We start from the raw sequence: 13,275 nt of genomic DNA, 5'->3' as shown, positions 1-13,275 counted from the left end.
TCGGTTGCTTGCACTAGTGTGCACTGAATGCGCACTAAGGCTTGTTCATAGTATGTTATTATATTTAAAGATTGTCTTAAATAATTCTCAAATAAATTCTCAAATATTTTTAACCATAATATGATATGTATAACATCCGTACGAATCATTTTATTAGTTAAAATGTTTTTAAATATGTATTTAAGACACGATCTTAAATATAAGAATGTACTGTAAACAAGCCTTAATGCGCACTCAGTGCGCACTAGTGCAAACTACCGAATTTGCTATTATATATATTAAAATTTACGCTTTCAAACTGTGAAAATCTCATTCGTATTGTAAGAAATGGCCGTGTCGACACCTTGCGTAGTTGAGCACAACTAATTAGCCAACTGCGACCACTTACAGCGACATCTGAAATAAATATCAGCGCGCGCGAATCAATCGCCCTCTTTTTTCTCGTAGCTTTAAACTCGTCATGCGTTTCTTCGCAGCATTTGTAATTGGATCTTAGAAAAAAAGGACTGAGTTTAGAGACTCTGGAGTGGGTAATTATTACCACCCGCGCTAATATTTCGATGAATCTTTTATTGATTGAACCTTGATGTATTCGGAGCATTAACGGTTACAATATTGCCTTGATTAGCGCGCGATTGGCTCATTAAGAATTCTTTCTATATTCTGTACACGTCACGTCAGAAACTGTAGCGTTACGATTATAAGTGTACTCGTATATTTCGTCGAAGTTAGATATGATTGTTAATGATTGTATTGTCTTCTGAGGAAAAGCCTTTCGAGACATTAATTATTTAATTACTTTCCCCCGGGAATCGCCATGTAACAAGTCTAGGCCGTTACAGTTTTCAAGAAAAAGGTTAAATTTTACAGTATGCAAATTTTAATACATTTCATACAACTTGATTAACTTTATTAAGACATTTATTTGCAACGGATCTTGATTCATATTTGTCTGCTCTGTAATAAATGAGTAGTTTATATTCGCAAATATATAAGAACTAGAAATTTCACGTTCTAAAGAACTTATCCTTGATGTAATTTCGAGCAGTTTAACGAATGATGAAACAGACAATGAATTAAATGTGAATTCTTATTTCCAAGTCATACAAAACATACCAATTACAGTAATCGTAAAACTATTCAATAGATCTTAAAATCTATATCAATTTTAACTAACTTCACAATATCATTTGTTCCGCAGGAATGAAGAAAAGAACAGTATACATAATCTCGACAACTGAGTCGCCTGAAGAGTGGCCGTTGCGTCATCGATAGTGGCGCGCGCGAATTTTTCAAGGATTTTGAAAATACCGCGCGGCGGAGGGGCGCTCGGAGCGCGCCTGGTGAGTTGTTACGGTACTGCTCGGCTCGCGCGGCTACCGGGCGTTCGTACACACAGTGCCGCGTCAGTACATGCGGCGACATTGCGGCGTGTTGATCATCGTCTTTTCGGAGCAAACGACGTATCTTCCGCGATCGCGTCCGCCTGACAGTTCCCGGCTCTAGCTGCTCTCCGTTAAATCGCGAAAGTAAACACTGCTCTGCGCGATCGCGCGTCATCTTCGAGTGCGAAACGCTCCCGGAAAGTTCGTTATACGCCAGTCCTCGGTTGTCGTCGTAGTTCCAAGTGAAAAAGAGAATCGAATCTATCGATCAACGGAGGATCCACGTAGACGCGCTCAAAGCAAGATCATGCCCGCGGACGCCGAGCTCAGTAACCTACTCAGCAGACGACAGAGGATCAACGACGAACTCGAGGAGGGCAAAGAGGTGAAGAAGCAATACAAGTTCGTCAACGTCTACACCGAGTTCCACGAGTTATCGCGTCGCGAGATTAAGCAGTACGAGCAGACCTTCAACAGGTGAGCACGGTCTTTTACCAAATTTGTCGTTGTTCGCCTGCCATCGCGGTAAAAAGAAAAGAGAAAGATAGCTGTGATATGTCGAGGCTGGCTCGTGGGCGATCTCAAGGAGAACAAGAGTATCAATAAATAATGTCAATTTAATGTTATTTTTATCAAAAATTGACGTAAATTTGCTCGATATTTGGTCAAAATGACGTCAGATTAACATTATTTTGACAATCTGTTCTCCTTAGAGATGTTATATGTAATGAAAAAAACAATTTTTTTACTGTAGCGTTTTCTTGATGTCATAGTTCGATCTCGTTTCGAAATGAAGTTTAGGGAAAAAGGAAAGAGAGAAATTATTAAGAACGTAGACATATTTTTGTTGCTGCAGTGGATTATATTCATATATTTATGTATTATATTCGTATAATATGTAAATATAAAATAATATTTATACATACAATATTATATTAATATTGTCTCATTAAATATCACACAGTAATGTCAAATTACATTAATTGAATTGAAATGAAACATAAAGAAACCGACACAGAAAAGGACACGTAACATTTTCAAGCTCTTTCCATTTTTGTTGACACAAGTTTGAAGTCTTTGTTTCTCCCATGTGTGGCGCGAGGTAAACGTATTCGTACCTGCCACTTTGAACGGTCCCGAGTTGTACACGTACAGTTGTCACTTTAATAAGCGCGCTCCCTCGCTGCCAACGATGCGCTGTTCATTTTCCTTTTCTTTTTTCGTCGCGGGTCAGCCTCAAATGTACACGCACGTATAATCAGGCAGTGATAAACGTTCCTTCGCGAGGACACATGAGACTCTTGTCATTTTTCTCGCGGGTCATCAGTGGCGGCAAAACGTTCTCGCGTATGTCGCGTATGAATTTGTCTCGTATCGAGATATCGATATTGATACAAGATATCATTGGTCGATCAACAAACTGCACGCTGATTCTTACACACGATACCGCGTGATTTAAAGGGGACAGACATGACGTCATTTTCGCGCGAACCGTGTTACGTGGTATAATATCTGGCCTTATCAATGATGCTACAACCAACGATATTGATTCAACGCAAAGATTGTTGCTTCCTTCCACCATACACGGCCTCTACATTCTAAGAGAGAAAATATCTAAAGGATAAAAAAAATACTTTGGTGAGTACTAATAACATATTTATTTAAATCTAAATTCTTTTATTTAAATAGAGCAAATAATTGCTTTCATGAGAGGCTCAGGTTTTCAGAAAATGTTTATGAGAAAATATTTTCTCATTTAGAAAATATTCTTTATGTTAGTATACATTAAATATGTTATTAGTATTCATCGAATAAATTTTTGCATTTCTTAGATATTTTCTTTCTCGTAATGACTCGTAATTAATATAGTCGTTACTTGAAACTTGCTTCAGATGAGATACTCAGATTTGAGCGTGGAATTAAATATAAGTTTCTTCAGCTGAAACGCGCAACTACGAATGTAATGTCGCATACTCGTATATGATTCAAATAAATAACTCAAATCTAACTCTAATTTCAGATCTGAGTATCTCATGTGAGACAAGTTTCAAGTAACGGTTATTAATAGGGGCCTATGTTGACCGTAACGTGTAAACAATGCGACGCAAAAAAAATGTTTTCATCGTCGCGCGTCTCTTTTGTATTTCTCATTACCAAGAGATCTCCCGATTTTTCTTTTTTTTTCAAGCCTGATCGAGCTCGAAATATTTTAGATTCCGCGTTCCGCATACCGATCTGCGCGTTCATTGCACGCAATTTACGTTATAGCGCTCGTGAATGCATTTTAGCGTGCGTTGTTGTCTACAAATTCCTCTTTACGGCATGCCTTCGTTAGAGAACCTCTTTGCAAATTCTCAACCTGAAAAATAGAGAAGAACTTCCTACTTCTCTTTCTCTTAATCTGAGATTTCGTGATTTTTTCGGCATTTCATCGTAAATAGTTCGACACATCTCACTCCGTGCTTTCAATACTAGGTAAGCGTCGTAGCATACGCATCTTCTTGTTCCAACGATAACTCGAACTTCATTACGAAACTCGCGCGTGATTATTTGTGTAAACTGAAAAAATACGATCACGGTACGATAAGTATAGATATGTATATAATATATAGTCGCATTGCATACCGACAGTTCAACGTTACCGCACTCACCCATAACGACCTAATACTAAATAATAATTTCCAGCAGTAACAATTGATGGAAGTAATAATTAGGACACGAACGACGTCGGCAGCGCCCTATGTATGTGTATGTTGCACATATGTATGCGCTGCTCGTTACATTTGTTATAATTTTTAATACTGTTGTTTTCTATTAATTTAAATGACTTTTAAATGAGGGTACGCCTCGTTCTAAATACTTTATTTGAAAATTCGCTAAAGAGCGCTTAAAAATGATGGCGTCATTAAAGAAATTCCAAGCTTAAAGCACAAACGGTCGACCAAGGGATCACCTAAATGCGGATCGTAACTTAAGCTCGCCGTTTAAATCACGACGCTGCATTCTCGCTTGTGTCGAGCACGTTGAGACTCCTAAAAAAAGAAGAACGAAAATAATCCCAGAATTCCGGGGCGGAACGACTGATTTCAGAATTCTTCCTTTACGAAATTGTATTGCCTTATTTTTTTTCCTTTTTATTTTAACAAAGCTTCTTTTTGTCATCGCGGTATAAGCTGAAAGTGTCGCGTACATAATTCTGAACATTCTTATTGTTTTAGTCTTGAAATATGAACATTTAAACTTTCGACATGAAAAAAAAAAAAATATATATATATATATTATGTTGAAAGTTTAAATATCCATATTTATAAAAGGATTAAAACAATTTCAACGTCCAGGATTAAGTACGCGTGTCCTAGATATCGATTGTGTATTAATATAACATATAATTCATGAAAGTTGCAAAAGTGAACAAATTAATTAAATATTGACCAATAAAATTGTAAATATTTTAGTGAATTCATTCATTTTTGTAATTTCCATCTAGTGTGTTAGTACAATCGATTCTCTGGACATTCTTATTATTTTGGTCGTTAAATATTTAAACTCAAAATATAGAAAGTATATATATTTTTTTTATACTAACACTTTAAATATTTGTATTTAAAAATCAGGACAATGAAAATGTCCAGAATCAGATAGATATCCGAAAATTGGTACTTTTACCTTATTCTTCGAGATATCCGAGAAACGTCGTTCACGTTACATCTCTCCGGCCGCGTCGTTGTCAAACCTGCTGCCAGGTCGACTCCGAAATACCTACCTACTTCGAGACACAAAGGGCGTAGGTACCGAGGGTGGGCGAGGGGCCAGGTGCGGCAAGAGGAGGCCAGGGGACGTCGAGGTCGTCTGCCCTCAGCGCGCAGCTTGCGTTTCTTCTCTCCCGAAGAAATGCACGTCACGAATCCGCCGGTTCACGCTCGCGGTTTCGTAATGATCGAAGCGTGCGACTCCTCTCCTCCTCCTCCTCTTCCTCATCCTCCTCCTCATCATCCTCTCTGCCTCTCTGGCCTCTCGTCGTCATCGTCGCCGCCGCTCTTGCGATTTTCTTCTCTTGTTGGCGCACCTTCGTCGGGAAATTACGTGAATCCACTTCTCTCTATTTCTCTTTCTTTCGCGTTTCTCCAATAATGGAACTTAAAAATCACACGGTCGTAGCCCGCGGCGACGATAGCAGGAGTATGTCGATGAATGGACGTCGATCTTTGCGTCATGACGCGTTTACCTCGCTGGAAAACGTTCATTCTTTGTCGCATGCAGTACGTGGATGGCACTAAAGAACGTAATGAGAATGGAGCAGCTAAATCGGAACAAAATTTTGCACGAAATATCGTTAACGTCCACTTAAAGAACGGATATCCAAAAAATAAAAAAATATGTTTTAGTGAATATTAATAACATATTTACTTTAATTTAAATTATTTCATTTAAAAGAATAAACAATTGCTTTTATGAAGAGCTAAAATTAAAAAAATGTATTTCTTATGTGAAAAAAAGAATATATATACATATATAAAAGATTGTAAATTGCAGATACATATATGTTGTATCAATACTATCGACTACTTTTTTCTTAAATATTTATTTGTATCTATTTAAGAAATATTTATTATCTTTAGTAACTCTTTTTTTTATTTCTTAAATATTTTTTCTCTCAGTGTAGAAAATTAAAATTCATGAACGCGTTTTCTCGTCGTCGTAGTTGTCATGTCACTGTATTAAATTTTGCAGTGTATATCGTGCGAGCTTTCGCAGAGTTTCGGGAGGGTGGCGAGACACGTACCCGTGACCCTCCACCGAAAGGTCGAGTGTGAAACGTTAATTCGGACGAATCGAGGTGAGGTTTCGGCGAAGATACGTCGCCCGCGTTTACTCCTACGTTTCATGCCAAGAGCCGGGGAGCAAAAGGTAACCGGTTTCACGGCAAGGACGATTTCCTCGAGGAGAACGCGACGCGGACGCGCAACAATCATCGACCCTTCCGTATGACGTATCGCTGCACGCGGGATACGCACGTGCGCGCTGCGGGCGACAGAGCGAAACTCTCGTGCCTCTTCGCGGGCCTTTTGCCTCGCGGCTATTTGAACGGAAAAGAAGAGTTAATATAGCGGATCGCAGAACGATGTTAATCGGCGCGCCGCATCGATGCTGCGAAATGCGGTTACGAGACCGTGAAAGGTGAATTTTAGCGGATTTTAGCAAATTCTAACCTGTTAAGGTATCGATAGGAATTTATAAATATTCTATATCATATTGATTCCATATCATATTGATATCATATCATATTGATTATTATATTTTATTACACTATTTTTTATTTAACTCGTGGATTCATAAACAATATATGGTAATGGAGCAGCTACACCGAACAAAAAATACTTGAAAATTTATTTGGAAGATACAAAGTTTATTTGCACAGAGAAATAAATTTTATCTCACAGAACTAAAATTCACAGAGAAATAAATTTTATTTCATAGAAATAAATTTTATATTACAGAAATAAAAATTTTATTTCATAGAAGACATAAACTTCATATTCCGCAAATAAAATTTGTTTCAATATATAGAGGTGGCGAATGTATGAGTTCTTATATATAAGATTAATGTATATAGTGTATAGCCCAATAAACCATTTTTGTAGTAGTGTAACTAAATTTAAATGATTACAATCTTTAATCGTCAATCGCCAATCGCTAGTATAATTTGGCCTTTATGAAAACGAAATGGACAAAATGGAAAATTTTCAATTTGAGACATGCCACGAACACAAGAAAAAATCTGACAAAATTTTTAGTTTTTTCTGTGTAATAGATTGAAGTCTTCTATACAATTTACTTTACTAAGAGTTAAAGTAAAATTGAGCATTTTGACTTTGGTTGCTCATGAGTCCATTAAACTTCATCGCACAGCAATACAGAAAATGGATTCCTAAACTTGAAACTTCTTCATACAATTCTTATACAATTTTATTTAAGTACAATTTGTCATTTTTAAGCCGTTTTTAAGCCACTTTAAGCTATTTGAAAAATTTAGAAGATAAATTTTTATAACTCTTTTTAAATTAAATTGCTTGGAACAATCTACACAGGAATTTGTCATAAAGATTATTCTCACAAATACCACACGGAAAAAAAGATTTGCTAATATATGGACAACTAAAAATATTAACTGCAGGAGCAAATTTTCTTGCTTTCATAGCAAAGTTATTTAGTTGTGATAGCTAAATAACTTTGCTATGAAAGCAAGAAAATTTGCTCCAGCAGTTAATATTTTTAGTTGTCCATATATTAGCAAATCTTTTTTTTCTGTATATGAGTTTTAATACTTATCAAAAGTTACTATTATCACTTATCAGTAAGAAGTGCCGATTATTTTTAGAGACTTGTCTATTATCCGGAGATTTGTAAAATCATCATATAGATTACGTCTGAGTTTCTCATCTTATCAATTGTCAAATTCCAAATCTTATCAATTGTCAAATTTAAAACTGAACATGTAAGCCTCGCTCGAAACACACACATGCCGCTTGATTTCTGCTGATAAAAAATACCGCGAAGAGGCTGCAAGAGTACGGCTATCGACCTCAGTTTAACGACGATTCGATACGTACGCGCCGTGTTACCTTCTCGGGTTTTCAGCCGAGCCGTTCTGAAATAACAAGACTGATTGCACTTCTTGATCGGTAATCCGACACATACACTATTCGTATTGTCGTCCAGTCGTTGTGCCGTTTATCAGACTAAATATACCACCGCGGTTTAGTCCGGTGACACGCGATAACATCCGCACGCGGACCGCACGTGGATGCGTTCACGTAGGTTGCGGTTGTTATCTATCCGACGACATTTCCTGTGCCGGGCCGGAGAGAGCCCGAGAGTGGCACGATGGGCTCGATGTTCCTGACGAATTTCCTCTGGAATGCACAGGAAGCTTGTTTCAGGGGGAGGGCCCCGAAAACGGACCCTCCGCTCGGGTCATGGACCGAAGACTCGCCGGTGCAGGCTGATTAATCGCGCACGAATTCTATAATCGATTTAAATTCGGTATAGCCGGAATGACATCCGCCCTGCCAACTGGTCGTCCCTTTCTTCGTGCGCCATTCAGTCAGTCGAATACAGCAGCGTTCATTAATATTTTATTTGCGAATATTAGGAAAAAAAAATAGATTATTTGGGATGGGATTATTGGAATAGACGAGTCGGTACTTCGTGTGCGAGTGATTCTGTTAATTTTTCATTGGCTCTTGCTGTTTAATTAATAGCCGCACGGCGCGCGATCGTTAATACTGCAGCGCCTATTAATACAATCTTGTATGACAAGGTACGAAAACCCAACGTGGCCGAGATACATTCGTATTTCTTATCGAGAAATTCCAATCGACGTTTCGCGCGGCGAGTCGCGCGAGGTCGAAAGTCGTGGTTTCCACGGCTCCATTGAACGCGCTTAACTTTCCCCGTCGCAATGATACTACCGTACGCAGCGCGATCGATTCTCCTTTAAAACGTTGGAAGCGAGACGACGACCTTAACCCTTTCGCCGCTTAAAGTAGGTGAATGCATACTCGTACACGTCTGAGAGATGCACGCTCGCGGAATCGATAATTCCGCGAGGAAAGTGAGAAATAATTTATAGAAATGAATTCAGAGAAGTCAAGCGCGATTTCACCTTGTGGGAGATGTTGTTTTTAGAATTTCAAGATCTCCATCAGTTTTTTTAGAGTATTTCGTAAGATACATTTTTACACTAAGATGCGCGTTCTCTCTTTTTTAGTCTTTAAATCAAAATAAATTTAAATTTAAATTTTTAGCATAATATATATATTCTATATTAAAAGTTTAAATATTTTGTATTTATAAAGATCAAAATAATAAAAATGTCCACAATTAGGTACGTTTTCGGAAATTGATATTTTACTTTACACACAGAAAAATACATACTCTATTCAAATAAATGTTACTTGTATCAAGTATTTCATGAGTTTACATATCTGCAAATCTACACTAAATTCATCACAAGCGTCAAATTTATTCGAATTACATTCTGAATCTTAGTAAGTTTAGCATTTCAATCAAATATTAAATTAAAATGAAAATTCGATTTGCTTACTATATAGAATCTACACAGAGTCGCATCAATATGTAATAATATATTTTAATGTAATATATAATAATTTAATATTCCTATGTAATAATATATTTAGCATTTAATATTCTCATAAAGAAAATAAATTCTTCTAAATGCGTGATAATGAGTTTTTCTACATTTGAGTATATTTTAAGATTATTATCAAGAAAATATTCCTTGTTGAAGATTACTTAAAAGAAGAGAAGTAAACTGAGTAATCGCTTTTTTCTTAGCAATGTGAAGTAAAATTCTGTTGCGTGTAGAAATATTTTTGGTGAAACATTCCCACGCCATTGCGATTCTTTTTCACGTATTTTGTCCTTGATCTTTCACAAATGTTAAAGAAAGAACCCGAAGGAAGAATCCTTGGGTTGTCTCGTTGCATCGGCACAGCAAACCGTTATTTCGTGGCCTTTGGCGGAAATCGCGCGTTCCGAATATATAAGCGACGTTAGAGAATTTATTCTAGATCTATATTCAAGGGGGATTCGTGGTGCCGGTGGTACGAAGTGCTCGGTATTCTGAACCCTGCCGAGATTTTAAATAATGTCTCGTCGATAGAACGAAGAGAGGCACGAGACGCGTTTCACATATGTTGTGACGTCGCTTGTTCCCGCTTATAGGAAACGTTTCCATGGCTCCACAATGCGATTCCTACGCCTTCTTTTGTAGAATTGCAATATGTGCCGCGAGCCGTTCCCTCGCGATCTCGCGCATTACAAATCAGTGCGCCTCGCGGAGAGAAAAGATGCTAATCGTCTAATAAAAATGTGGAAGCTCACTGAGAATAGAAAGAAACGGGACGCGCATGTATATTTGCTTCCCAAGCGGGACGATAACTTTTACTGCCATATCTCGAGACAATATTTATCATCCACCATGCGAGCGGAACGTTCACGCGACATGATTTAACGAGAGAGGCATTAAATGACTATTAAAAATATCACTTCCAGTAACTAACTTGAAACATTGATCTAACTCGGACGTGTTTAATCGCTGAAGTGAAATAACAGCGACCTTTCGCCTGCCGCATCGGCTCGATATTTATCACCTTGTGATCTTGTTGATTCATGCCATGATTAATTTTCCGCGTATAATTATATTTTCTGGGACAATCTGGGTTTGTCAGACCCTGGAAATTTCGAGCTACTGTGTAGTTTAGTTGAAAATCAATAGTTTTGAACGCTCCTTTTCCAGGGAAGTCTCTTTTCAAATCGAAATTTTGATCCTATTTTCAGCCTTACTATTCCATTTCTACTTTGATATTCTGAAGCCTATAATACAACATATTTTGACATCAAGGAAAGTGAAAGGGGAAATTTTGTCATCAGAATCAAAGTAAGAATAAATTGTATATCCTTAGAATTAAACCTACTTTGCTAACTTAGTTCCTATTGTATTGTAGAATTCAAGATTTAATAGAGCCAAAATTTCGACTCGGGTCAGCTGGTGTTATATACCAAAAACGAATTCATTAGTGTAACCAAATGAAGGATTTGTTTCATAAATTATTTTGTAATTATTACCAGACAGTTAATAACTATTACCATATTTCGTACTAATTACCAACTATTGCTCTGAAACGCTCGACAAAACACATTTATCAACTATCGCAAGACTTCTTTCAGTGTAATTCCGCATCAACGCGCTCAATCGAGCTTTTTCTCTTTTTCCCGACGATGCGTTGTGGAAAAACCGCTGTTCTGCTGCGCAGAGGAGCGCAAATCTCGATAGAAAAGACGGGGCGAATCTCGATAGAAAAAATTGGTTACGTGCGATCCTCGCGCGCGCGTCCTCGGCGCGTCGCCAATTCGTCGCAGTGACGTCCTTCGCCTTCCTCGAAGGACCATTTCTACCGTATCGATCTTGGGAAACGAGGGTGAGCGGGACCAGAGCGGGCACCGAGTGCGCGTCACCTTGACCCGGTTTCCTCCGGGTCGCTCTCGCGAAAAACGGAACGTTCCACGCTCGCTCGCGATCGCGATCGACGCAGGATAACGTAAGCAGAAGGAGCGCAAGCTGGCGGATCGTCACGTCGCGATAATTGCACGACCATCTCCGGTTGCGAGGCAGCAGCCGATTTTCTGTCGATTAATTATATATCAAAGAGAAATGTCGCGAAGGAAGGCTTACGCGTGAGACGTCGCGTGAATTATTCATTTCCCGCAATCGTGAGAGAACAGCCGTACTTTTAATCCTTTGAGCCATACATTTTATTTCTCAACCAAGTTTTTTCACAGATTTGGCATAGGAGATTTTGGTGTCGATGACCACAAATTTAAAATAAAAAAATTAAAATTCGAAGTGTGTATGGTAAGTTTAATATGGAAACTACAAATTTTCATAATTAGCTACCTTGCTTTTAGAATTATCTGAAAGTAATGACATTTTTTCTCGATATAAAGAAGAAATATTTGCGTTTTTGACTTGCAACACATTATCAACATAAACGTATTTATCACAATAAATATATTTTTAATAATTTATTGTAAGAAAGAAAATACTGAAAAGATATGTAAAACACTCTTAATTGTCCTTGCTAAGCTATTGATGTTTGGATTTGTCGATTCCTAATAGTTAGCCCTAAAATGATTTTTATCTGAAAAGAATGTCTTTTTTTATTTTTACTTATAATTACTTATAATTTACTTATAATTATTTAACAATTAAGCATTTCAATTATTTTTTACTTATTTTTAGTTTCTTATGTTTATGAGGGAGGGAGGGAAGGAGAGAGAGAGAGAGAGAGAGAGAGAGAGAGAGAGAGAGAGAGAGAGTGTGTGTATGTAGTAACAATATAATCAACTGTGTCTACCAATAAGTAAGTCAAAATCACTAAAACTGAAAAAAAGATAGATGGAACGCTAACGTCCCAGTACGGCTCAAAGGGTTAACTCGTCCTACTTTGCGCAATTCGTCCTGATAATTCGCGAGAGCTCAAATTATCAGGACGTTGTGGTCGCAGACACTAGATACGCCGTTTCCGGCGACGCAGCTCGCGAAGGCGATCGAAGTTCGCGCGCCGCGCGCTCGACCTGTACATAATCCGACGCGTTAACGATCGCGTTGCATTTGTACGTGGGTACTTGGCACAATCCGCTTTGATTGGAGCGTTTCGCTCAGCTGATTAAAGCCGTACGTGAGGCCGGCGTCGACAAAGGCGAGCGCGATGATCCGCGGCGGCGCGGCTCGCCACACAATCGGCTGTCATCGGGTCATTCGCGAAGTGACGCAACTATGGCATTCGCGGTCGGAAATAAGCGCGTGTTATCTGCGATTTGCAATTGAAAGCTCGGATAGCGAAGTGACGCACGCAAATCCACCTGTTTCGCAAACGTGCGAGTCTTATCGCACTAATCTGGTCGTTACTTTTAGCGCCACGTTCATTTCAGACGCGTCGATCGTCGTGCCGACGTGTGCGAATTATTCAGCTCGTCGGGAAGGGAACTTGTAAGATTAAAAAAGTGGAATACGGTATTTCAATGAAAAAACGAGAAAGATGGAGAGAGAGAGAGAGGGAGGAGGAAGAAGGAATGGTGATTTTAATGGGACATATTTTTCACCGACGCATCTACCGGCTTTATCTATCTACGTCTGCCACTCTTATTGATCACTTCGCTTAAACTGTACTTATAAACACGTGACCTCGGCCTTCATCACCCTCACCTCTTGCTCCGCGGAATTTCTGGAAACTTGATGAGTGAGAGAGAGAGAGAGAGAGAGAGAGAGAGAGAGAGAGAGAGAGAGAGAGAGAGAGAGAGAGAG

General features: G+C 38.5%; 1 protein-coding gene across 1 annotated transcript in view; it reads left to right on the top strand.

Moving 5' to 3' along the window:
• The first annotated feature begins 1,410 nt into the window (after positions 1–1,410).
• Positions 1,411–13,275, top strand: part of LOC116846770 (EF-hand domain-containing protein D2 homolog) — a 24,525-nt gene continuing 12,660 nt past the window's right edge. The window contains exon 1 of the mRNA XM_032821034.1: positions 1,411–1,862. Within this exon, the coding sequence (XP_032676925.1) occupies positions 1,693–1,862 (170 nt within the window). The 5' untranslated portion in view covers positions 1,411–1,692. The remainder of the gene's footprint in view (positions 1,863–13,275) is intronic.

Source organism: Odontomachus brunneus, unplaced genomic scaffold (genome assembly GCF_010583005.1).
Source record: "Odontomachus brunneus isolate Ranch 3 - 2012 unplaced genomic scaffold, Obru_v1 Obru_scaffold_069, whole genome shotgun sequence".
Lineage (NCBI taxonomy): Eukaryota > Metazoa > Arthropoda > Insecta > Hymenoptera > Formicidae > Odontomachus > Odontomachus brunneus.
The sequence above is the reverse complement of the archived record's forward strand: the minus strand, read 5'-3'. Positions and strand labels throughout refer to the sequence as shown.